This window comes from Indicator indicator, chromosome 19, assembly GCF_027791375.1.
Source record: "Indicator indicator isolate 239-I01 chromosome 19, UM_Iind_1.1, whole genome shotgun sequence".
Classification (NCBI taxonomy): Eukaryota; Metazoa; Chordata; class Aves; order Piciformes; family Indicatoridae; genus Indicator; species Indicator indicator.
In genome coordinates, this window is record NC_072028.1 from 15,067,750 (window position 1) to 15,093,263 (window position 25,514).

Below are 25,514 nucleotides of genomic sequence, written 5' to 3' on the forward strand. Positions count from 1 at the left end.
GAGATCATCCAAACATTTGGGATGCTCTTTTGTCACACGGCTGCCCCCTTAGATGGTGGGCATGGTTTTGAACAATATGCAGCAGATTGTGTGAGGACCCTTTCATTCAAGTCCTTATGACAAATGGTAAGTTGCACATATATATAATGAACACTGTACTCATCTTGTAATTTTCTGTTCTTGCATGTCTGTACATCAGCCCTTTGGAAACACAACTCAATCCTTTGTTGAGGAAACCGTAAGTAGTGAATAGATGTTACTTTAAACCCCAGATCTTTGAATGTTTTACATATTACTGATAACTGGCAGGCTCTGTTGCTATGTTAAAACATGACTTTTTTTAGATATCTGACAGCAAAAAAGTTCTTCATGAAGTCAAGATGTTTCGGGTGCTGTTGCTGTATGGCTTTGCAATTTTTTGAAATGTCAGACTAAAAAGTGTATCTAAAACTTTGAGGAAAAGGCATTAGACGAGGGTGATGATTGAGTCTGAGGGATTAGAGCTGTACTTGAAAGTTCCAGTAAAGCTTCTTGATAGAGTGAAGGGATGTAAAATGTCCCACAGACCTGTGTTAGCGTTCTCTACATAGTGGATTCTTTTTCAAAGGTTTACCTTCAGGGTTGTGACTGTGAATTGTCCATTACCTTTTGGAGGTTAGACTCCATGCCTTTACAGTGACAGAGCAGGTATAACAAGTTGTTGTATAGCAGAATCATTAACTGTTTAGGTAAGGCTCTCCTAGGTCTGTGCTATTACAGGTGAAAGCCTGCGCTTTGTACATACAGAGATACGAACTCTTGAGGAGCAGAAGCTGAGGTCATTTTGGAGTTGTTTTGTAAAGTATGTTAGCTCAGCATCATATACCTGTGCCTGCAGCTGCAGGGAGCAATCCTGTCTGCACAGGGCACTTTGTACCACCTAACAGTTTACAGCAGCTGATCTCTGATTCCTTTGGGAGATTTTTCAGTAATTCTTCTGGATAGTGGCCTGAGCTTGTTAGTGCTATTAGCATCAAAGTTCTTATGAAGGAGCTGTGTCTAAGGTTGAATAATAGGTCACAGTTTTCACATGCTACAGGTGGGGGAGATGGGAATTTGGTGCCTGCTTAAAGTTGCAAAACCTACTTTGTTAGTGTTGAACTTTATTAACTTAAGCAATTATTTATTTAGACTTCTGAAGATAAATTCTCAACGCTCTTCAATTTTTATCTGATACTACTCATGTTGGTGTGATGCTTTTTGTTTAACTCTTTGTATTTAACAAAGTAAACAAAAAAAAAGTATTAAGTTCAGGTTTTTAGTGCAATTAAAAATAAAACTTCATGTATTTAGCAGATGATTGTAATTTCTTTTTAAATTACAATGATCATGAACTTAGAGCATGTGCTGTGGTTTGAAAGTCTCTCATGGATGAAAACTGAACACTGTGTCTGCTCTTAAATTCCTCGTTCACAGTATTACACCTACTGCTGCATACTGGGGTTCATCGCTTGCTCGGTGTTTCTTCAAATGAGCTTCGAACTCAAAGTTCTCCTCCTGTCCATCGCTGTGACTGTTTACCTCATTGTTTTTAATACCCTGCAGTATAGGAACTTGAGCTTCAGTGGCAACAATACCAGGTGCAGTGTAAAGGTTCTTGTAATTGACAATAACGTTTCATTTAAAGGAGGTAGATTTTTGTACACTTACTGTCTAGGTGTACAAATGTTGTACTCTTCTTCCCCCTCCTCTGCAAATCTTAATCATGTTGATTTTCTTAAAGGATAAAGATAACTTTGTATTGCTGTCTTGATTTCAGGCTTTTCTAAGTGTAAAAATGTTGTACTCTTCTTTCCCCCTCCCCTTTCCTCCACAATTCATAATCATGTTGGTTTTCGTAAAGGATAGAGATAACTCTGTATTACTGTCTTGATTTCAGGCTTTTCATCAAAGATCCAAGGATTATGACTAACTTATATCTGGTTCTGTTTTACATAACCCTAATTTTACTTGCAAAACAGGTATGTGTTTACAAAGCAATAAGTTAGTTTTCTCACTTGCAGCAAGGTGATTTAAAGAAAATGCAAAAGTGTTAGACATTGAAACTGCACTAGGAATTAGTATATATTTTAATCTCTTTTTATGTTCTTGTACTTAATTGTAGATAATGTATTTATTTGTGCTTAGTTATAGATAATGCAAAAAATTTTTACTGTGAAAGGGTGGGAATATTTTTATAGTTTTCAACAGCATTTGTATTACAGAAGTCATAACTTCCAAATTCCTCCAATTTGGATGATTCTGTATTTATATGTGAATATTCAGCCTAAATCAAAGCAGTAATTCAAGGTAAAAATAACCACCACATTATTAAACTGTTATTTTGGAAAATACACCTTATGGTACCCAAATGTCATTTATTCATACAGACTGCTTTGTACTTTTCTAGTCTTTGCTCTCAAAGCACATTTTTTTAAATAGCTATGTAGTCTCAAAAGGCCTTGAGGAAGCTTTATTGCTACTCCACTAATACTTTTCAGTGATGTATCATATGGATTTAGTTGACGATATTCGGTCCCTTTGCAGATTGATTATTACTGTCGACTGGATTGTCTGTGGAAAAATAAGTTCAAAAAAGAGCATGAACAGTTTGAAACCATGGAGAACGTTAACAGGCTTTTGTTGGAAAATGTACTTCCAGCACATGTTGCTGCCCATTTCATTGGTGAAAAACGAAATGAGGTACGTTGGATTTGTGTGACAGTACGTCATGCTAACGAGCACACAGGAGACATAGGGTTCTGCACTCTGTTTGTATCCCAAGACCTTTGTAAACCCATGAATATGCACTGAGATGGCCTCAAAAAAAAATTGCAAACTTTTAGAGTCAGTCTCTGAAATATGTTTTCAGAATTGATAGTTCAGTTTTGTGACACAGTTTGAGCTTGGCAAATATTTAAAAAGGGTTTAGTGCATTCCAAAGACCATCTTTTACAACAGTAGACAGGTTTCTTTTTAAAGAACTTAGTTGGGGAACAAATAGTATCTCCTTGGTAACAACCCCAGCAAGAAGTTCCTTGGTGGTGACAGCAATGTTACTCTGCCATGTCATCAAAATCAGTATTGCTGATTAAGCATCAGAAGACTGGCACTATGCAGAATAGATGAGAATCTTCAGGGTTACCTAGATAACTCAGCCTTTCCTTTGGCACATCAACTTTGTTCTTATTTCTGATGAAATAAGAGCTGCCCACTGATAAGCACTGTAGCTGACTTTGTAGGAAAACTGTGATTTGATTAATGATTACAAAACATAGTTTTGAATACCTGTGGTGGACAGTGACTGGTGACAACGTGTGAATATGTTGTTTTTCTGTAGGACTGGTACCATCAATCTTACGACTGTGTCTGTGTCATGTTTGCATCAGTGCCAGATTTTAAGGTGTTTTATACTGAATGTGATGTCAATAAAGAAGGCCTGGAATGCTTGCGGCTGCTGAATGAAATAATTGCTGATTTTGATGAGGTAATTTAGCTTCTGGTAGAAATAGATTGGATAACCTATTTACTGCAAGAGAAAATGCTTCACTAGATCTGTGAGCTTTAGGAGTAGGCGGGGAGATGTTATGCTGAACTACTGCTCTGAGTTCAGCCTCACAGCTTTGAAAGATATATTTCCATCTGGTGGGGCTTTTCCATCACATCATTTAGGGCTTCAGTAGCATGGTTTCAAAGTCCTGAATCTCAGGACTTTATTTCACTGCTTAGGCACTTTATTTCTCCTGTAAGCTGGTAGAGCATAACTGTGAAACTAATCCTCAGTACTTTGTCTAACCTTCATGTGATAGGTAGTATTCCTAAAGGTGCTTAATGCTTATTGTAGACATTGAAACACAGTATTGGAAGTCTCAAGTCTGTCTTCCTTCCCTTCCAACAGCTCTTGTTAAAACCTAAATTTAGTGGTGTTGAGAAGATAAAAACCATTGGAAGCACTTATATGGCAGCAGCTGGTCTCAGCGTTACACCAGGCCAAGAGAACAACCAGGTATACTGTCTCTGAAACCTGCCTTCGCTACTCTGTGTGTGTAGGTGCATCTCGGAGTAACAGAATGTAATATGATATGAAAGGGAAAGTAAATCACCATGAGTGGTTTTCTGAATTGTGGGAAAAAAAAGAGTATTGTCTCCTGATGAATTCACTCTTTATCTTCTACTTCCATTTTTTTCCTGAGCAGGTATTAAGTCTGTAACCCCAGCATGCTGTTTACATCTTTAATTTTTGACGCTGGTAGCTTAACATTTCTAGATGCAAAACAGAATAGCTGTAATAATAGGTAAGTCAAAGAATGGCTGCCAAAGAAAGGGTCATCTCAGAACTGGACAGTAAGCTTTTTGTGATACCTGAGAACTGGCACAAAAAGAGAATCCTGAAGTGCCACATTAGATCCTAATCTGTAACTGTTTGTCACCCAGAAGAATTAAAATCAGTTTCTGTATTCAGGCTTACTTTCAGTGTAGCAGATTTGTGTATGGTGTTAGGATGCACATATGTAATATATACAAAACATGTAAAATGAAATCTAGAATGCTAAAGGACAGACATAAATTCATTATAAGATTGGAGGCTTGTCACCTCCTAGCCATTCCAGTTGAATTTAATGTCTGTTTTTAAGTAGGATTGGCATGTTTGTTGAATTGTGCAATTCTGCAGCGTGATGAGTGGTCTCTTACGTTTTTCACTAGGAGTAATGATTTGGAATAGTCGCCTGACAGCCTTTTGCATTGTAATTTGATCATCATTGTGCCTTGTGATTTGTGTAGGACAAGGAAAGACAGCATGCTCACATTGGGATTATGGTGGAATATGGAATTGCCTTGATGAGTAAACTGGATGGTATCAACCGACATTCCTTTAACAATTTCCGCTTACGCGTCGGTAAGTTCCCTTTGTGAAGAATATGAGCCCTGCAGCTCCACAAGAATGGGAGATGAGGAAGGATGACTTGGGTGAACTGCTGAGTGCTGCAGAGTGCTTCTGAACACTGAACTGCATTGGGGTGATTATGAAATGCTGAGTGGCTGGGGCTAGTGCTGTCTGGTCTAGCTTTAAATGCCAGCTCCTTCATAGGTGGGCTTTTCTGATTATTGGAGGGAGCAACAAAAAGCCTGCTGCTGGAAGAGTTTGGAGAAAATTATGGGTGTGGACAGAGAGGGAGGTACCCTGTTACTAACTGCTGACTAAAGGCAGTATTATCAGTATACAAATGTTGATTTCTATATATTAAAAGGAAAAGCTTTGCTTTGCTGTGACCTTTGCCCTAGCTGTTGCTCAGATTTCCCATTCTGCAGTGAATGAGTCACTTGACATCTCCTGAGCCTCAGCACTAGTAATTTATAGACCAGTGAGGATGCTGATCGCTACATGAAGCTCATGACTTCTGGTGGATAATGAAGGTAGACACCCAAAATCTTCCTACTTTAGTGACACATGCTTTTGTTTATCCTAAGGGATAAATCATGGCCCTGTGATTGCTGGTGTGATTGGTGCCCGGAAACCTCAGTATGATATTTGGGGCAACACTGTTAATGTTGCTAGCCGAATGGAGAGCACAGGGGAGCTGGGGAAAATCCAGGTAAACACATTGGCCTTGGAATATGTAAGAAATTATTTCTAATTGATTATAAATTTTTAAAAAATGTGAATTAATCACAAGAATTTGTATGAGTGTCTATTTTTTTTTTTCCACAAAAAGGTCACAGAGGAAACAAGTAAAATACTACAGGAGTTGGGCTATTCATGCGAGTGCAGGGGACTCATTAATGTCAAAGGCAAGGGAGAACTGAGGACTTACTTTGTTTGCACTGAAACTGCCAAATTCCAAGGTATGGGACTGAACTGAGGCTGCCATGAAATTAATCAAAATAGAACTTCCTCCCTTCTGTGAAGACTTTGAATTTCCCTCCTTATGTGAAGGACTTTATTCTGAAAACACATGTGTGCTTCTATTTCTTCTGCATCTCAAGAGAATTGCCTTCGGGGTTTTTTTGAAAGAAGTTCTGAAAAGTACCCAGCAGACACAACTACCAATCTGAAAAAGACTTCCTCTTCCTGAAATAATCTGAGGATTTTCCTGGAACTGCCATGAAGCATTGTTGGTTAGTTCCTTTTCTTATCTGCACTGTGGGAGCCTTAATAGCTCTGTTACCCATGCAGGCAGATGCACTGCAGAACTCCTCAGCATGTTAAACCACTCCACTGAGTTGTTCCCTGACACACACCTGCTCACAGCATTGCCTTTGTCACAGATATGCCAGGGGATGCTCTGAACATTGCATCTCCTGCTTTTAATGCTAAACAGACTTCACAGCAGAAGGCGGATGAAAAATGGAAAGAGGAATGCAAGTGAACTCCAGTATATTGTGTGGTAATTGTGCTGAGCTCCTCTGCCAAAAAAAAAAAAAAAAGGAATTGCAGAGTATCAGATAACTTTTTTTTAATCTTCTCCTCCTTCTCCATAGCAGTACCTTGTATTGGGTGAATGTTTTCATAACCAACAGCTGTTCAGAAATAACTTCTATCTAGTTCAGAGTGTTTACATTTATATTACATGTTCTCTTTGTATTTCTGTGCCTCTATTTAGTATCTGCATGCACATTTTATGCAGTCACATACGAGAATGCCTTTAAAATTCTGGCTTTACATGTCAAAACCCAGACTGGATCTGGAGGAACACTGGGCACTGATGCCCTTTATCCAGCATGCTCACTTAGTCTTTTACAACTTGTACTGCCAGCACCTGGTGGGAGCTCTGCATTCTGACTGCTTTCTCGAGGGCACTTAGAGGAGAAAAAATAATGTTTGGAGACTGGAGAACAGAGCTAATAATAATAAGACAGTGTTAGAAACAGTAGCAGATACTGTATGCACAGAACTCTGAGTTGGGTGTTTTGTTTTTTTTTTTTTCTGTTCTCATTTCTTTGTGTAGCTGCTGGCTGGTTTATTGTGTACCTTTTAAAGGCAATACAGTTCATAAAACAAATTGGTTTTGAAGGCTACAAAAGGATGTATGGAAAAAACATAACAGAAATGTTTCAGCAGAGCTCCAATACTGAAAGTAGGTGTAGATCATTAGTGAGGACATAATGGAAATTGACTTGCTCTAAGTTAGTTTCAGTTGTAAAGTTTGTAAGCTGTTAAAGACTTTTGCTAATTGAGTAGCACTTTCCTACTTACTGCAGGCACTTGATCAGTTTTCTGTTGGTGGCAGTGATAGTATTTTGTAAGGCTTAACATCCTGTGCCCAATTGTACGTATTAATGAATGGTGGGTTCCCCATGGCATACAGCTAAAGAGCACAGGGGTGAAGGAGTCCCACCATCTGTTTTGTTAAGCCTTAACCTTCTACAAACAAAGCAGCATTTACTAGTATCTCTGAGTGTGGTACTAACCCATCCTGGCAAAGTGTTTAACAAGCAGTCTTATGCATCACTGCTGCTTTCTAATTACTATGTAATTTCTTTAGAAGGTAAGTGACTATGTTTCAAGACAGGAACAAATTTAATGCTGTCCAACCGCGGATTCAAAATTGTGCTTATAGCCTTTGTTGATTTGGTAGGTCAAAACTGTGCGTAGTACATCTCCAAAAGAAAATAGTGTGTTAGAAAACCTGTTGGAGGTTGTCTGGTCACGTGTGGACTCTGATGAAGAAGAAAGTTTCACACTTGGTGTCTTGTCAGTATAAGGTCAGTGTTGTAGTTGAATAAACTTTCAGACAGCTTTTGCTGCTCTTCTGTGTCGTGTATTTGTAATAACAGATGCTCAGCAAGCATTTGTTTTGGGATATTTATTGTTCTATAAGGACCACACGTGTCAAAGGCTCTTTCTCAGCAGTCTTTGATGCCATATGTTAAGTGAGGTGACTATTTGCCTCATGTCTATGAGAAGTGCATTATGCTGATAAATGGAGCTGGCTCTGAAGTGTCAGGTCATAGACCTAGTAGAATGTAGAATGTTACAGACAGCAAATTGTCTTCTATAGATAACTTACAATGCTTTGAAATGCTTTTGTTTACATTATGTTGTCTGTCAGGGTAGTGACTTGCTTGGATATTAACTTCAACTTAACCTCATTTTTCCAGAAGTGGTATAAAGAGCTGCAGCTTTCAAACTGGAAGAAGTGGGGTTTGTTGCAGTTTAAAAAAAACATAATGCATTTACAGTGCTCACTCAGTGTCAGTGGACTGTGCAAGGCATACCTGGAGAAGTCAAACTAAGGAAAAGGGGGGTTGTATCTGGGGATGGCTGATTTCTAATCAGAACTGGGACTGTTGTGATGAGAGCTGTATTCAACCACAGACAAAGCTCAACTGAAGAAGCAAATGTATTTAAATAACTGCTTTCAGCAGTCCTTTTGGGAGCAAAATGTGAAATTTAAGACTGAGGAAATACCTTGTTAGAAAAACTTTCCTTACAACATGACTGTTTTCTTAAACTGAAAAAATGGCACTGTATCTCATTTGAACAGCTAATACTGTCTTGAATTAGCAGTCTGTTTTAAAGAACAAACTTTTGTTTTTACCATTAAATAAAAAACTTCCTGAAACTTGGTTTTGCAATTATTTTGATGGATTCCCATGAAAAGGAGGTCATGTATTCCTAGACCCCTATGAAGTTAGTGAAATGCTTTTACTCAAACTCAGTATTTGTATTTCTAAAATAAATAGTGTAAATGAAAAGTACACAGAGTGCCATACTCATGTTCAGCAGCTACCAAGGCATGGCAATATTCTGTCACCTGTGGCCTTCTACTGCACTAGATGCAAGTTATGTGATGGGAAATGAGATGCTACAGAGTGAGCTAATACTAGATGGCTGGCACAGTCGTTGGGCATCTCATCTTCTCTTGTAGTGTGAAAATGACTTAACAGAAAAATTAATTCCCTGGAGTAATGTCAGACAGAATTACCTGCAACTATGAAAAAATTACAGCAGCAAATTCTGTGGGAACTATTCTGGGAAAACTACTACCAGAGAAAAATCTTGGTTGACAATTTAGCCTTTTTGGAATGAATTTTAAGAACTGTGAAAGTTTGAAAACAATTAAATAAACGGTAAGGATGATGTAGGCTGTAAGACGGGGTGTAGAGGATGGAATTCACCATTATGCTTTGCCTTTAAGTTACCTCCGAGTTCAGACCCATGCCACTGTGCCCATGAGCAATTGCTAATCAGAGGGAGCCAGAAACTGCCTGTCTTTGCTGTTGGCCAAGGTTGCACTGCAACCATGGGTAAAAAGGAGCAATGTTTACAAACAGTGACAATAGTGCCAGGTATGGCCCAGTGTGGTTGTGTGAGGAGGGAAGAGCCAGCTTGGACAGCAGGCACTGGCTCCATCTCTCCTACTCCAATGGTGCTGGAACTGCCTGGAAGCTGCGCTGTCTGCCGTGGCTGCAGTTTTGATGAACAGGGAATTGACTTTTAATCCAGGGGTTTTCTAAATATGCCTACAGTCAGTATCCAGATGGTGCTCAGCAGCGCCACCAGGAAGAATTGTCTGTGTCGGTTTCTCAGAGTGGACTGGGCTGCATTAATGTGGAATTTCTACTTACTGGCAGTAAGTGGGTTTGTTACTCTCACCTTATCACCATGGTGTATTTCTAAGCTTGCCCTCGAATTTTAGAATCATGGGAGCAGACAGTCTTTCTAACATTAGATTCATCCACATCCACTGTCTTACAAGCTGATCTGTTGTTAATTCATCAGGCTGCATAAGTTTTATTTAAAAAGTTTATTTCTCTTCCTCATGATCACAGGATTTACACAGTAATTTTAAAAAGGGAATCTTGCACGTTCAGACACTAATGATTTTTGTACCAAGTCAGTTCAGATACAGAATCTGTACATTGCTTTTAGAAACTTTTGGTTGAGTCCCTGCACCATATATAGGCATGGTTTTCACTTACACTTTGACTTTTCCAGACACCAATCTAGGAAAACTTAAATTCTGCATAGGTGTATTGAAATATTAAAAAAAAAAAGGCAAAAATAATAATTTAGGGCATTTATGTAGCAGAAGTAACTCTAATACAAACCATTCCATTCCAAATGTCATCAGTTCCAAAATGTAATAACCAAAAGCAATTTAACACACAACATCCACTTGCTTGGTGAATACACCTGAAGGAAGTTTATCTGGTTCTTAAACAGAATCAAACAGCTGTAAACCGAACCAAAGCTTCAGACTGTAACTGGGCCACATTCGTTGTCAGGGACAGTGATGGTCTTTCTGGGTTCTTGAAAGTCTGAAAGTTTACAACAGATTCCAGGTCAATCAGCGTGTACAACTTTTAAATGAAAGAAATGCATACACCACAGAGCATTCCTAAAGCCATTTGTGCAGATACAGCTAACTCGAGCCTATGTTCTCCAACAGTCCAAGAAAAGATTGTTTCAGTTGGTTCTGGTGCACAGCCTGTCTTGTACTGGCCACACATAAGAAAATGGTCAATAATTTCAAAATTGAAATTTCTTGAGCAGTATCCTTGAAAAGATAAATTCCTGAAATAATCTTGTTCTTTTCATTAAATAACATCTTAACTGGAACCTTTCATAAACCACAGATGGAGTCAGTTTGTTCTGTGAATTATGTTTTTTGAAAGGAAATTCCTACCTGCCTTAACTAGGGAACAAACACACTCTGGGCATGCTTTTACCTTTTCTATGCCACAAGGGGGAGATCTGGTTCTGGCACTTAATTTTTCCACTGACCTGATTCCTTAATCCAGCAAAAGCAGTAGTTACTTTTCACTGGACGAGTTGAGTCAATTTACAAAGCACTACTGCTGGCCAAATGAAGCAAAAGGAGTGCACAGCCCAAAGCCTGGAGAAGAAGGAAGCATGATGTCCTCGTCTTAGCAAGTGAGGATATCTCCTGTAACTTCACACTAAATGGAAAAACTAAAACTGAACGGATTGCCAAGCCTTAAAATTTGGCACTGCTGTAAGAAGAATAGTAAAATAACTACTTTATGTAGTTGAACCAAAGTTCCACACATCCAAAAGATTAACTTTGGACTGAGACCAAGCACAATAACTTTCCATTAGAAATAGAATTTCAAACGGGGGCAAAAAACTAAAAGTTGGAAGTTCCTGCAAGTTCTACCACAAGCCAGTCTAATGACTTACAGATGGGGTTTTCTGTTAGTTGAACAAATGCTACAAGGTATTTCTGTCTACTCACCCTCCGTCAAATCTACCCAGCTGTCTTCAGTATCAGGTAAAGGGACTGAAATTCCCATTGCTTTCCGGATTCCGTAGGTACTAACGATATCACCTGGCGTCACTTGTTGTGCAAGCTCTTTCAGGTTACTGGTTACTCTCTCCGCTGGAAAAAATCAAAAGGGGTTATATTTATAGGCTACATGCACACACAGAATTGCTGAAATAAGCCCTTCACTCTGTAACCAGTTTGATGATTCAAGTACAAATTGAACTATGTTAATGTTTCTGCAACAGAAGAATTTTGTTGTACCCTCTGTAGTCATGCACAGTGGGAACTTGAAAAGAGAAGGTTAAGAACAGGAGGAATAAAATAGCTGCTGACAAAGGCCTGCTGCCATCAAAAACACTGAAAGGTAAAGTACTGATGATGCCTGGGTCACCGTGAGGCAGCAGCTGGGAGAGCTCTGGTGGCACCTACACAGCAGCTGTTAGTAATGTCTGGCTTTCAGGACTCAGCATTGAGTTTTGGCTATAAACCAGAGAAACTTCTTGTTGCTACAACTGTGGTCGTCCTTCAAGAAGGAAACTACAGTGTAAGAAAGGTAGTATTTGCTCTGGTTTAGACTTGGTAATATTCTTTATTAATGAGGAATTTATCCTGTTGCATCAGATTGGTTATTTTAGACCACATAATGCTGTGGGTGATACTGCCCAAGTTGGTCTTACTTGCAAAACAGACACCCTCCACAGACAGTCCTCTCTTAGGAGGTTGCCAGGAAGCATTGCTCAAATAATTAAAGAATGTATGGGTGGTATAAAACAGACCTGTAACTTGATCAAACCTGGCATAAAGCTAGCCTGACAGTGAGGACTTGGTAATACTTCAGCAAGCTCTGTTCAAAGACCCTATAAAAATCATGAAGGTAGAGGTGTGTGGCTATCTCTGGCCCCATGACACAGAGAGAGCCCCAATCAGTACTACTGATATTTATTCATGAAGAGGAAATTTAACTAATGCTCAAAACTTTCATCTAGACCTAACCGGGCATGCATTCTGCAATGTAACTGTTAAACTTGTCATTTTTGGAGCAGATAGAAGTTGAGACTTGATCAATTCTGCAAGAATGATCAGAAAAAGTGTATTTACCCAAGTGCAGCTCTCTGTAAGATGGACTGAGAAGGCAAATCATATTAGGGGGTGGTTTTGTACTGAGTCGTTCATTTTGAGCATCCTGGAGTTCTCTAAGAAGCTTTGTTGTTTCATCAAGTTTCCTCTGGAAGATTTCAGCCTCTGTTTAATGAAGGAAAGAAAGTCTTGACTGGTCAGAGAGTGTATTTACTTACATTATGATACGAAAGGTAGGAAGGGATTGAGAAATTGGAACAGAAGTGCAACTACCAAGAAAACTCACCCTTGGAATCAAACTCTTCTACAGGCATGCCGAAGTTTGTAACTGCTTTGAGTGCCGTAAGTCTGTCATTACTGGCAGCATCCAACCTGGCAGCAATATCAATTTCCATGATCTAAAACCAGAAAGTAATAATTTAGGTAACATATAGATTGTCTGAGAAAAATTGGAACACAGTTAAAGTTTTTACATAGAACAGAGTAAGTGGAGATACAAAAGGAGAGCCGAAATGGGACACCGACTAGTTTTCTATTTTATTTCATGCTCAAATAGAAAATGGTATCTGCCAAAACTAGTGGGGGCAAGCACAAATGAAGTAAATGAACTAGTCATCTAAAGCCTAGCATTCCAATTAAAATAAATAAATTCCCTAAGCTTACCTAAAGCAGAGTTCAGATAAAAGTTCAGCCCAAATTCCAAACCAGCCCAGGAAGTGGCTGCAGATGAAGGCCTCAGGAGAGCCTTTCCCTAGAACTGCCACTAATGCTTTTTCTAATGGAACAAAGCTTAGCTGGAATGATTTTAGGGATACAATCTATGCCTGGAAGAGCATGAGTGCTATGACTTACATGACACATCTACATTAAACCAAGTCAGGTTAAGGTACGAATAAAACATCTTCCTAGTTCTAACACATGGTTTGATAGTCACAAACAGAAACAGGTAAGTGTTTTCTTCTACTTCTCTTGACATAAAGTCCCATTTATGACAAATTCTGGAGATTCTTAGTCTCCAAATGCCTACAAACCAGCATGCCATCATCACCAGTTACAGAGGATACGTCCAAGTCCCAGTGTTGCTGCACAGGCCTTGCAGTTGTAGGCAGTTTTGTAATTGTGGAATTAAGTTAGAGTAGTTCAATGAATATGGAAAATGTTACCTTCACATCCTTTATTGCATCACTTCTTTCATGTGGCCCTTCAGGTTCCTCCAGTGGCTGAATAGAGAAAGGATTTTTAAAGAAGGCACTAAAATTAATCTTTAAGTTCAAAGCAGTATTTTTAATGTTGTAACGAGCTTTCTTTGTAAACCAAGTTGCAAAATAGCTAGTTTTAGAAGACTTGCTTCAAATAGTTTACTAATACAGATTTTTACAACACACGTTATATTGCTCTTTTCAAAATCCATGTGCTTTTCCCCAGTGATGCCACATCAGAGATTATTTACTGGGGGGGGCTGGAAGAAAAAGCAGGATGATTATTAGAGGCTGAAACGTATTCTGTATTTTCTTAATAGCCACATCAGTTGTGCTTGAGCCCTGTAAATCAGCTTTACCATCAGGTACTAAAGAAGAGCTAAACTAGTAAAGCCAAGCAAGGGTCTAAACTGTGGGTAGAGGTTGATCTTTGATACATGAAGTGTTTCTAGTATTACTGTAGCTAATATTTGACCATTAGTAAAAAGCTGTGATCTGTTTATTTCAATCATTTACAGTGATGTGAAACTCAAAACTAAGACTTTTAGTTAACAGAACAGTCTTGTGCAGCTTCTCAGCTAACTCTTTGATTGTCAATTAAGATCAACACATTGGCCCCTTTGTTTTCAGTCATGTTTGGCAGATGCAAGCACTGTAATCTCCTAAGAATTCAGAGAGCAACTGTTTAGTATTTCTACAAATATGGCAAAGAGTTGAGTATAAAAGCACAGGGAAAAAAAATAGTTACTAATTCTCCTGAGCTAAACACTGGCTGCTGGGAACATGATAAACTTTCCATGCAAACAAAAAAGCCTTAGCATGATCACTTAGTTTCTGAACAACTGCTTATTAATCTTTTCTTACTAAATGGAACAGGAGCTAGTGCTAACAGGAAAAGGAGAGTAAACAGAGTGAGAATATGTGACACTATCTCCAGCTACAATGTTTTGTTAATTTTTGCATTTCACTAATTAAGTCAGAATAATCCCTTTCCAGAAAATCCATCCACAAGAGACAACGATCAGTCTTCACTTTCAAATTTCACTAGTTAAAAGGATTGCCAGTTTCCTAGTTAAAAGGATGCCTATCACTAGGATTGGCATCATCTTTCTCTAGCTTTACAACTAGTGTACTAAAACCAAACGCCAGACAGTACACAGATTCAGTCTTACCGTTTCTAGTTCTCTGAGAGCTCTAGAATGTCCTCCTTTAGTTAGAACATCAAGCAAACTATCAGCCATTAAGAAAGGGTAGTCTTGTGATTTCATCAAAAAATCATGAATACTAAAAGATCAAAAGATACTTCAGGTTAACTACTTTCATACCAAACTTTCAATGGAAAGAAAGAGCTATGTACAAATCAAATTGGTATGTACAGCATAGAAAACCACAAAAGTAGCACAGCATTTGATCTTTAGTTTAGTTATCTTTGCCTTTTGTAGCTGAAGAACCATTCTGATTCCTAACAAAAACTGAACTAAGCTGAGGATACTGCCTCAAGCAGCTGTGGCACTCAACTAGCACAGGCACTGAATGCTTGCGCTTCAGTATTCCCACAGTTCATCTGAAATTATATCATTTTTTGAGATGCTCATAAAAGGACTTTAACTCTGAAGTTTTTATAACCAAAAGTAATAAAACCAATGAGAATTAATTATTTTTACTATAGTAAATAATAAGAAGCTCAAGCAGTATACACTATTCACAAATAAAATTGGGAATTGCTCTGGGCTCAACTCTCCCACTCTGACCACAGTGGTTTGGTCAGTATTTGATATGAACAGAGACACATCTCATTTGAGGCAGTAAATTCATTCATTAACATTAAAACATTGAGTTTGTGTAACCATTTCTATCATTCAACATTTTTCTGGCTTTGAACACAAAACCTTCAGAGTTAGCCATAAATCTATTTTAGACTTTGTGTTCCTGTGTATAGGTAAGCATCAAAATCATTCAGTGTTGGCTAATTCCACTTTACAGGCAAATTCTTCTATTGAAATATTTGTTTCTTAAACCACAGTAGGCTATAAGGACAGTAGTGGCATCACACTACAGCAAAGAGTTGTTGAGTGACACCAATTCTTTGCCCACACTGCAGAGAATTGCACAAAACTGCTTTTGTACCTGAAAGCCCTCACACCCTGATTGTTTGATTACCTGAAAGATCCTTGATTAGAGTCCTCCCCATATGTTGAATAGATTAAGTCAGAATCTTCTTTGCTTATGTTGGCAAATGTAGAGTCATACGTTGGAGCATAGGAGCTATATGGTCCGTAATTCAAATACGTCACTAATGAATAACAACAGCACTAATTATTACCTCTGGTATCTGTGTGACAATGAAAAGGGGTTGTAAAACAATCCCCAAAAAAGAAACTTTCAGCAATGTGCTTCTTACACAGGTGAGAATAAACTTTCACAGAATAGCATCTGTCCACACTGCAACGTCTTCAGTAACATCTACATCAAACGCACTTTTATTTCCAAATGCTTTATTAGCAATACTGAATGTCTTAACACAATATGAAAACTGAAAACAGTGTAAAATTCTGTAACACAACATGAAAATTCATTGGTGCCAGTAACAGGCTCTCAGGCTCCCAATGAGGCTCTTCTAAAGGCAGCAAAACCCTTTCTCTGTCTCTATGCTCTTCTCAATCTGGGTGGACATTTTCTTAAGTACACCTGTCCTTTTCCATGTGTAAATTAATCTAGACTTCACCATGTGCTCTTTAGTTGTGTGACACAAACATACAATAATGTACTTTTAGCATCAAAAAAAGTAGTTCCAAAGGATCTGTGTGCTAGTAATGAGATCAAGGTGTTTTGTGTATAAGGAGGAGTTGCTTTTTGTTTGTGGGTTTTTTTGGCCTGGTTTTTTATTTTAGCACTTACCTGGAGTAACCTTGTTTCTTTTATCTTCTTTGAACCCCTGTAACGTATTAACTCCTGACTGAAGTCTTCCTGCTGTCATACCCAGTTTTACAGGGCAGTAGCCTGGTTCTACAACAGGATATATCAAAATACAGAAAGGATGAAATCACGGTTAAGTGACAGAGGAAGATGTCCAAACTCATTTAAAACTTATAACCAGAAACTTCAGAAAAAAATAGGAGACAATTCTCAAAGTTGTGTTTTCTTCTCCAAATGCTTCATACTGAAGACTGTGTGTAGTCCTACACATGAATCCAGACATAATTAAGTGTAGATTTACCCTAAATGTTTTGTGTCAGTCTGCCTCCTTCCTGTCCTTCCCTAACAGAGGCTGCATCATTAAAGAGAATCTGATTCTTAGCATGAAAGACACTTTATTCATGCTGAGATTTCCTACTGCACGAACAAGGGGAAGGGAGAAGTTTTCAGACTAGTTTCTGTGTGTTCCAGACTGAGTCAGCTCACAGCTCTGCAATGAGCTGGCAGAGTAATGTGCCCACACTTTTCTAGATACTGGTACTACACAAAAGGCACTGACGTGACAAAATGATTCAGGACTCTAACAGCCTCCAGTGTCCAATTTTACAAGGTCTGTGACCTTTTTGGTCAGCAGACACTGCACTCTGTGCATAGACTAGACTTAAGGGGAGTCCAGGTATTAAACATGCCCAAGCATATTGTAAGGTAATCTCTTCTCCAAAGGCAAAACCTCCCTCTTGTAGTTCCCACAAACAGCTGTCATAATGAGAAGCAACAGCCACTGAGGGCTCCCTCCAGCTGCTGGTAACAACACTGGTGCCCATTTACATGCTTCCTCAGGTGCAACTTTTTAAATCCAGATCTCTATCAGACTATAAAGAAGCACTGTTCTCAGTCGGCATCTGCTGATCTCCCCCAGCACAAAAAGCAGCCGACTAGGTAAATGACAGTGGCTTGTTACATGAGCCATCCCAACTTACCTCCTGCAGTAAGGTCAACTGGATTGAGAAGGCCCAGAGTTGTTGTACCATCTGGTTTTCTTCTTTCAAATTCACACTGAAGTAAGATCAGATCAAAAATATTAGTTGAAATTCCTGGTCCTTAAACTAATAAAAACATCTAATGCAACATCTTACTGTAGGAGTAAGAAAGGGATTAGGAAAGATCAGCCAGCTCAGAAGTAAGTATTGCTCTTTTTTACTTTCACTAGATAACTTTATTACTGGTATAGGCATAAGGAATTAATAAATTATGATATGTATTAATATTTCTGTAGAGGCTGAGAGAAAATATGTAACTCACATAGACAATTAAATGTGCCCAGTATTACCAAACTGGGTTCCCTCTCCTTTAACAACTTTTGATAAGACACATGGTTGTTTCACAATTACGGGACGTTTTGCAGGTTGGATTTGAAATACTTTGAGGTTGCTAATTCTTCATTTTTTCCTACTGCCTTATCTAAAATTTCTGAAAACGGAAGCTGGACTTGGTCTGCTGACAAAAGTCAGCTTGCATTCAACTGATACACCTTTTGTTTTTAATAGCATGATGTTTCACAGATGATCAGTCATGTGTAAAATGGTGTTAACTGTACTAAAAACACACCTCAAGTTTCAACTGACATAAGCTTTAGTTTATGAAAAGATAAAAGGCAAAGCTTAGTTTATAAAAAGGTAACAGGAGTTACCCAACACACAAAGAGTTACCTGGCTGTTTGCAAGCCGCCTTGTTAACTTCCCTCCAGACTCCCTAACAATGCGATCAATCTGCTCTTGCTCCCTTTCCAAGCTGTTGTTTCGTAATTTGTCTTCAAGGAGCTCTTTGTCCTTCCTGTGAAAAAAAAAAACAACAACCCACCACACACCTTAGTACTGGCTTTAACAGATAGATTTAACAGACACCAATTGGCTATGTAAGACAGAATGATACAGTGAAGAAATTGTTTTTGCCAACTATGCAAACTGTTTGTGTAGACAAGACAACTAACAAAAAAAAAAATTAATATAACCGTGACAAAGATTTAAATCAGCAAATGCTTTTGTTAGGAACTGTAAAGGTCTCTGTGGTTAGCTTACTTCAGCTATACCGATACCCTAGTTTACCATGTTGCTAGATTTTGTCATTAATCCATAAAAGTAACAATGGTATTTTTGATAAAATACTACATACTCTGAATTTTAGTATCTGTATTTTCAGGTAAAGTTGCTAGTGTATCAGAACACTGAAAAAGTTATTTCTAGATATTGAAAGATCTTCCAGGTGGTATATGTTCTGTAGCCATGCATTTACACATTTCAAATACTGCAAAACAAATAATACACACAAAAAATAAAGGTACTTGAAATTAGCTATAGAATTATTTGCAAGCTCTCTCCAAAACGCTTAGGTGAAATTGACACTAAAATAGAAAATAATTGAAGGAGTGGAGTTGATAAGCAGTGCAGGGTTACCTGCATAAAGAAACCCCAATGGCATCATAAAGTTCTGAACTTACTTATTTTTGGCATATGAAGATGCTTTATATAAATGTGGCTCCCTTGAGATGAAGAAGCCTTAATGTGCGTGCAGTACCAGGGAGAAATCCACATCCACTGGTCCCTAAGCTACTGTGTTTCAGTAGTATTTACAGGCTGTATTTTACAATTGTTATTGAGATACTTCACTTTTTGTGTTCTTTGCTAGGTGTTTTGAACGCTTTGGTATCACTGTCCATAGGTTCTCCTTTGTCTTTCCCAAGACCATTTTCATCTTCCCCAGTTTGCTGCAGTTCCGTCTTGTCCTTCTGCTTCCTTGTCTTCTGCAGGTCAGCCATGAATTCTATACTTTGTTTCAGGCTCTGTATTCTCTCCTAAAAAACACCAAAATCCTTTTATTTGCTACTTCAATGAGACTTTTCATAATGTACCTGAGGAGGATGATTTTATTTCAGTTCCTTCTTTCTTTTATTAGCAAGCATAAAGGCAGTTTAGAAAGCAAAATATTACATACAGTGTACTATTAAAATTCTAATATGTAAGCACCTGACAAGCATTAGGAAGTTTTTATTAATTTTCATGAGATTCTTAGAAGAATGGTGGAATAAAAGAGGGATCAAAAAGAAAGAAACTTTTAAAAAATATTTTGTTTCCTATTTTCTATTACCTGGCTAAGTATCTTCATCCCTGAGTGCAGCAGTTTTTTTGCAGCTTTGTAGTAAATGGTGTCTGGTTTGTTGTAAATCATTGCGTTGGTACACATCAGTTTGAAGTTATCCTGTACAGACATTAATAATTTTGGAATGAAAGCTAAAATTTGAAAGCATACTGTATTAGAATCCTTGTTGCAAATGCAGTGTCTTGAGCTTCAGGGAAAAAGAACTTCAAATACATGTTTTAATTAACGAATTTTAGGAATCTAGTTAATTAAAAATTTAAACAGAAGTATGTAAATTAGACTAAACTCTCAAAACTAGCACCATAATAAGCATCCTGAAAGTATTCTGCAGTGTTCAGTAGCTTAAGCTTTAATGGAAGTCTTGTTAGCTAAAATTACTCATTTCCCTGACCAGTCAGAGGTCATTAAAAAAAAAAAAAACAGTGAAGCAATGTAAAAAAACCAAAACATAAAGCTAACATTAAAATCAGAAAAGCTGCCATTCAAATGGAATATTTTTCTTAAGTTCTGTAGCTATAAAGAAGAATATGAGAAAATATAACCAATATTAACTGTCATCTGCCCAAGTTCAACTATTGATCACACAGAAATTACATTTCTCAGGTCCTCATCTAGGCCAGGAAAGAACTAGAGAGTATTTCTGAAGAAAGCAAAAAAAGAAGCTCCTACACCTTTTGAAAGCTACAGCACAGGATTAAGCAGTTACTACCAAGAGGACTAAGCTCATCTTGCCTTCAGTAGCTGTGGATGTCCATGACTAGGTAAGCTTGGCTAGCACAGAGGTGACAGGAGGCAAATGACAAAGTAGTAATGGGCTAAGCCCTTGCTTTTTGAGAGACACTGCATTCAAAAAAAGAGGGGCAGGGTCAAAGAGAGCAGTCTGACAGAAATACTAATATTTTCATTCTTAAGATCTAAAATGACAACGCTGAAGGACAAACTGAGAGTTTCTATTTAATCCTACATAAACCACGTCTTTTGAGATGCATATTTACAAAATGGAAGTTTTTCCACTTTCAGAACTTATTTGCTCACAATAATTCAACAAAAAACGTTTCTTCAGGCAGAAGTGCTGGTTCTTTTGGCATCTTCATGTTCTCATAAAATGCTACAGTAAAAGTCAATTGAGTACAATACGTATCTGTAGTCAACTAAAATGCACAACATTACCTTTAATTCTTCTATGGACTGGTACCCATTGTTCTTGATCTTCTCTTTCATGGTACTAAAATCCATTGGGTTTTTAATGATCATGGAATAGCCAGGGGCAATAAAGTCAGTCACAGGAAATGAAAAGAAAGAACTTGGATCCTTTCTGTTAAGAAATGAAAAGACAGTTTTTTACATTTCAACTTTTGACAAAGAGCATACTGAGCTTAGAATTAAATAGAAAGGAAAAAACTAAGCTGGAAAGGAATCAAAAACATAGAGCTAGAAACAGCTCGTGTCAGCATAATCTTTCCCTTTTGAAGGTTGAAAAGATCCCATCCACAAAGCTGTCTACCAAAAAAAGTGCTACAAACATATTTCAGAAGTTCTACATTTTGATAACTGCCTGTGCTCCCAGGAAGACTGAAAAGAATTCCAACAACAAAACAAGCCACCTTTTTTAGGTTTTTGCTGTATTGTAACTATGTTACTGATAAGGAAAGGAAACAAATGCCCTAAGGATGTATACTTGTCATTCATGGCTTACTCTGAAATCAACAAAAGGGAAGGCTTGCTGCTAGAATTAAAGGTGTGTGTATCGCTGACTATGCTAATTTTTAGGTAACGCAAAAAAAGGGTAACATTACACAAAAATTTTCTAAGATTTTTGGTGATCTCTGACATATGCTGACATTCCTGGGTGCTTCTAATAGCCTTAAAATTGGTTGGTGTTTTTTCCTTAGGATCAGTTGATAGGCTGGTAAGTCTCTCCTCCAGAACCATGGTGTTTTCGCTTTTCCCTTATCTCTGTTGCATGGGACTGGCCTCCTATACCACTGCTGATACTGGTGAAATTCTTGTCATTTCAGGCCTTTTTTCTGAGGCTTACTCATAACTCCAGGATTTCTACTCCAACTTGCCAAATTGCTACAGATGTGCTATATGTCCTGCAGAAACACACAGCACAGATACTCTGCAACACCTGGAGGAAAATTTGCACAATTGTTTCAAACTGAGAGGCAGGATTCAAAACTAAAAGTGGCTGATTCTTTCTGTATGCATGGGAAGGCAGATAAAACACAATTTTTTGATAGGGGGTTGTTAGTTCCTTGAAACTGACACTAACGTCTTAGATATCTACAGCTAAGAGAAAACTCAGAAATAGTTTCAAGTTTAATGTGGTGAGACAGGTAGAGAAAAGGATCTTTCAACTACCCTTGAACAAGAGATACAGATATTTTTAAGGTCAAGAAAGAATACTTCAAATGACAGACTACTTAAAAGACCTGCAAATCCAACCATTTTAACAAGACATTTGGTGAACATGATAGCAAAAGAACATGGTCTAAGTTTTCAACCGCATACATCCTTTGTATAGTAAATATTGCTAAAAAGAGGAAAACTCAAGGTAAAAGAACTTTTGTTGAGTTCATTCCAAACTCTTGTGTCTCTCTGAATTAAGGTTCTTATAAAGAAAGCATCACATTATTGGAAAATTGCCATTTTTTTTTTCAGATTTACTTTAAACTTGAAACTGTAAGTGTTTACAGGAAGCCTAAACTGAGAAGTTAAAAGAATGCAATCTTTAACTAGTACTTAAATTCCTAAAACAGTCCTGTCAGCCAATTATTTAGCAATAATATTTTCATGCAGCTTTTTATGTGCATCTTCCATTAACATATGCTATTTTCATATCATAGCTCTGAAAGCCTGTAGCACAGATATTTACCTCTGCAGCTGTCTCATGAGTTGATTCAGAGCTTCCTGCAGTGGTGTCTGCTCCACCTCTAGACCAAAAAGAAGTGGGGGGGAGAAAGGGTGTGAGACAGAATTGACTGTTAGAGGTACTAAACTTCAACTCAATGAAAGTGATGCAACTTGGGAATTCACCATAAATGAAAAGAATATAATGGCAGAAGCCGCAATATACAGGATCTACTTTTCTCTTTGGCCTTAACTTGATGTTCTGCTCACTGTGACACAGATACCAGACACCATTCTGCAAAAGAATTATACAGCAGCATACTGCCAAATTTTTGTATGAGGGGGAAAAACATTGAGGTGGCAAAAATTGTCAAGTCATTTGCTACAGAAACAATAAAATGTGAGTCAATCAAAACTGCAATTTACAAAAGAAACTTTTTTTTGGTACCTTCCTGTTTTGCTAAAGTACTTGTCAATGGTTTCTCTGGTGGCAGCTCCAATCTCATGGGGGTCTGACATTTCATTTCCTGCTCTCCCTCACTGTCAGCATGGTCTCGATCTCTTTTTTTTCTATCCTCCTAGAAAGGGAAAGATTGTTACAGAAACATTGCAAACCTCACATTATTACTGTATGAAAGGCTTTCTGGAGTTTTCAGAACCACCTCACATAGTTTAAATGTATGTCTTTAAAAACCTTGCATTCTTTATGTACTGTCTCCATCTGCTGGACAACAAAGTCATTCAGCTAGACAATGCACTTGCAATTATTTTTCAAAATGTGACAAACAGACATTTGTAGCATGACAAGAAAGCCTCTGCACTATTCTCTGCACAGAGAATTGACTCCAGCAAAGCCCTTAAGATCTCTCTTTTAAGGTTTAGGAAAAAAAAGAAAGAAACTGCTTCAAATAAGTGTGTTACTTATTACATTAAGAACCCCATGAGGAAAATACATTTTGCTCCTTTTTAATCAAGAATTTATGAAGTCTTCATTCTGTATATATAAATGGATTTCTTTAGACACAGAATTCCCTCCTTTTTAATTTTTTGTACTCATATATTTGCCAGTATTTTTGAAAGATGAGATGTTTTAAAGAACTTCACTCATCTTTTTCTAATAAAGATTCATGGAGAAAACAATTAGCAAAACTAATATACTGAATTTGAATGTATTCCAGTTTAAAGATACAAGTTAGAGTTGTATCTGCTCACCTTTTTAAGGCTGAAGAAAGCTGAAGCCTTTTTTTTTGCTAAAATGTACTAGCACGAACACATACCTTGACTTTTCTCTTTCTTTTCTCCTTTTCTTCTCCAGGAACTTGTTTTTCTCCTTTCTTTCTCTTTTTCCTTTTCCTGTCCTTGTGTTTTTCATGTTCCGATTTGTCTTCATACAGGCTGGAATCAAGTGCCGCATTTCCAGTAGAGAGCTCAGCAACTTCACTTCCTCCAACTTTCAGCACCAGCTTCAGAGGCTTTTCTACATATTCTTAAAACAGCAGAGACATGAGCCGTGAGCACCGCACAAGAAGCTCTCGTACTCAGCTCTAGTAACACGGCACAAGCTCTCCGCTGCCCCAGAGTCCTTCCAAAGGCTGTCACTACACCAGACCTTATTTTCCTTCCAGGCCCTACAGCTGCACGATGGGAATACGCGGGCGGATCAGGGCTCGCCGTGTGGCCCCGGGCTCACCGGCGGCAGGGCAGCCGAGCTCCCTGTCCCCCGCCACGGCCTCAGCTTCACCCCCGAGTTTTCAAACCGCCCCGCCGGCTGGGCCCGGCCGGGCCGCGCTGCCCCCCGTGGCGGGGCGAGAGACAGGGAAGGCCGAGGGCCCGCTCTGGGGCCTTCGTGCCCGGCGGCCCTCTGCCCGCCGACCTACCGTCGTAAGGGTGTTTGTCCGACTTGTGTTTCTTGTGCTTCTTCCCCATGGCGGCGGCCGGGCCGGACAGGCCGCGCTGTTGTGGAAGAGACCAGCCCTGCCTGCAGAGGCAGGAACATGGCCACACAGCTCCCCCTGGCGTTCTGGAGGTACGCCGAGCCGCGCTGCAGCCGGCGCAGGCGCAGTCCTGGGCTGACGGCCGCTGGTTTGCCGGGGTGTGGTGAGCGGCTAGGTCGGGAGCCGCGCCCAGCCTTGCTCAGGCGGGCTGTACGCTGGTAGTTGGACCTCGTTCCTCCAGCAGCGTTGAGTGTCCAAGAGGTCTCCCAACCCCTCGCGCCTTCTCCTCTCACAGCCTCTCGTGCCCCTGTTCCCTCCCGCAGCTGCCAGTCAGCTCCCTCATGCTCCCCGTTCCCATGGTTGAGGCGGGTTGTGCCTGCGTCCCTGTCCTTGCCCCCCACTCTCGTGGGATAGGACAGTGCACTGTTTCAGCAGCTTTGGCAGAATTCAGCCGAAATAGCCCTCTGTTTAGCTTGCAGAATCTCCTCTGCCGTGGCGGTAAGTGATACTGCCCAAAGGGGGTGCTGGGGGAGCCTGCTTTTCTGGAAGTTTGGTTTACCTTGCACCCCTCCGGACACACAAGGGCTGCCAGGCTCGTTTGTTTTCTGGCCATGGTGTGGGGCTGTGACCCGGCCATGTAGATCTGGTCGGGCATGCAAGCAGAGTTCCAGCTTGCAGCAGACACTCAATCGGGGATAAGGGCCGCTAAGAGCGGCCTACTAGTCCCGAAGTTAGCGAACCGGTGCTCCGGTTTGTACCAGCGAGAAGAGCAGGGGCTGTGTATGCATAAGGAAGCATAGAGTTTGCAGAGGTATGCTGGGACCTGTACCCACCAAAGGGACCAGCCTTTCTCTTGCCCAAACAAAACTGCAGGGATGGGTTTGTGCCTGTCCTGGGCAGGCTGGGACAGGGGCAGAGTACCGAGGTTTGCTTGCCAGTTTTGAAAGCAAATTCCTTATGATCAGGTGATACTTTTAAGGAAGATACATGTGTATTGTCCCTTAGAGGTTAAAAATAAACAGAAATTAGGACCTCCTAGAAATGGTGGAAGTTAACACTTTTGCCTTTCCTGGCAGTACTTCCCAAACCAAGCAAATGGTTTTCAAAATTGTGTATAGCACTGATACAGT

General features: G+C 39.2%; 2 protein-coding genes across 3 annotated transcripts in view; one reads left to right on the forward strand and one right to left on the reverse strand.

The window, feature by feature from the left end:
- ADCY7 (adenylate cyclase 7) overlaps positions 1–6,438 on the forward strand; it is a 56,664-nt gene extending 50,226 nt beyond the window's left edge. Inside the window, exons 21-29 of the mRNA XM_054389835.1 lie at positions 200–238; positions 1,456–1,619; positions 1,919–2,000; positions 2,566–2,721; positions 3,359–3,505; positions 3,917–4,024; positions 4,801–4,915; positions 5,488–5,612; positions 5,733–6,438. Of these exons, the coding sequence (XP_054245810.1) occupies positions 200–238; positions 1,456–1,619; positions 1,919–2,000; positions 2,566–2,721; positions 3,359–3,505; positions 3,917–4,024; positions 4,801–4,915; positions 5,488–5,612; positions 5,733–5,879 (1,083 nt within the window). The 3' untranslated portion in view covers positions 5,880–6,438. The remainder of the gene's footprint in view (positions 1–199; positions 239–1,455; positions 1,620–1,918; positions 2,001–2,565; positions 2,722–3,358; positions 3,506–3,916; positions 4,025–4,800; positions 4,916–5,487; positions 5,613–5,732) is intronic.
- Positions 6,439–9,778: 3,340 nt separating this feature from the next.
- BRD7 (bromodomain containing 7) lies at positions 9,779–24,416 on the reverse strand. Of its 2 annotated transcripts, none has more exons than XM_054389587.1 (17): positions 24,328–24,416; positions 23,728–23,936; positions 22,899–23,028; positions 22,476–22,533; positions 20,768–20,912; positions 19,586–19,696; positions 19,108–19,292; positions 18,151–18,274; positions 17,422–17,497; positions 16,424–16,531; positions 15,686–15,818; positions 14,698–14,809; positions 13,496–13,546; positions 12,613–12,724; positions 12,348–12,491; positions 11,220–11,363; positions 9,779–10,281 (listed from the first exon to the last, which is right to left on the reverse strand). In XM_054389587.1, the coding sequence occupies exons 1-17, from the start codon at positions 24,374–24,376 to the stop codon at positions 10,217–10,219; spliced, it is 1,956 nt and encodes a 651-aa protein (XP_054245562.1). In that variant the 5' UTR covers positions 24,377–24,416; the 3' UTR covers positions 9,779–10,216. The 2 variants fall into 2 exon arrangements, with proteins under 2 accessions (XP_054245562.1, XP_054245561.1); XM_054389586.1 differs by having other exon boundaries at positions 13,490–13,546.
- Positions 24,417–25,514: the final 1,098 nt, after the last annotated feature.

Coding starts and splice junctions, on each gene's coding strand:
- BRD7 (XM_054389586.1), bottom strand. CDS start 24,376: ATGGGGAAGAAGCACAAGAAACACAAGTCGGACAAACACCCTTACGAC. Junction 23,937..24,327: donor GGACAAACACCCTTACGACG/GTAGGTCGGCGG, acceptor TGCTGTTTTAAG/AATATGTAGAAAAGCCTCTG. Junction 10,282..11,219: donor CTGGGTAGATTTGACGGAGG/GTGAGTAGACAG, acceptor GTAAACTTTCAG/ACTTTCAAGAACCCAGAAAG.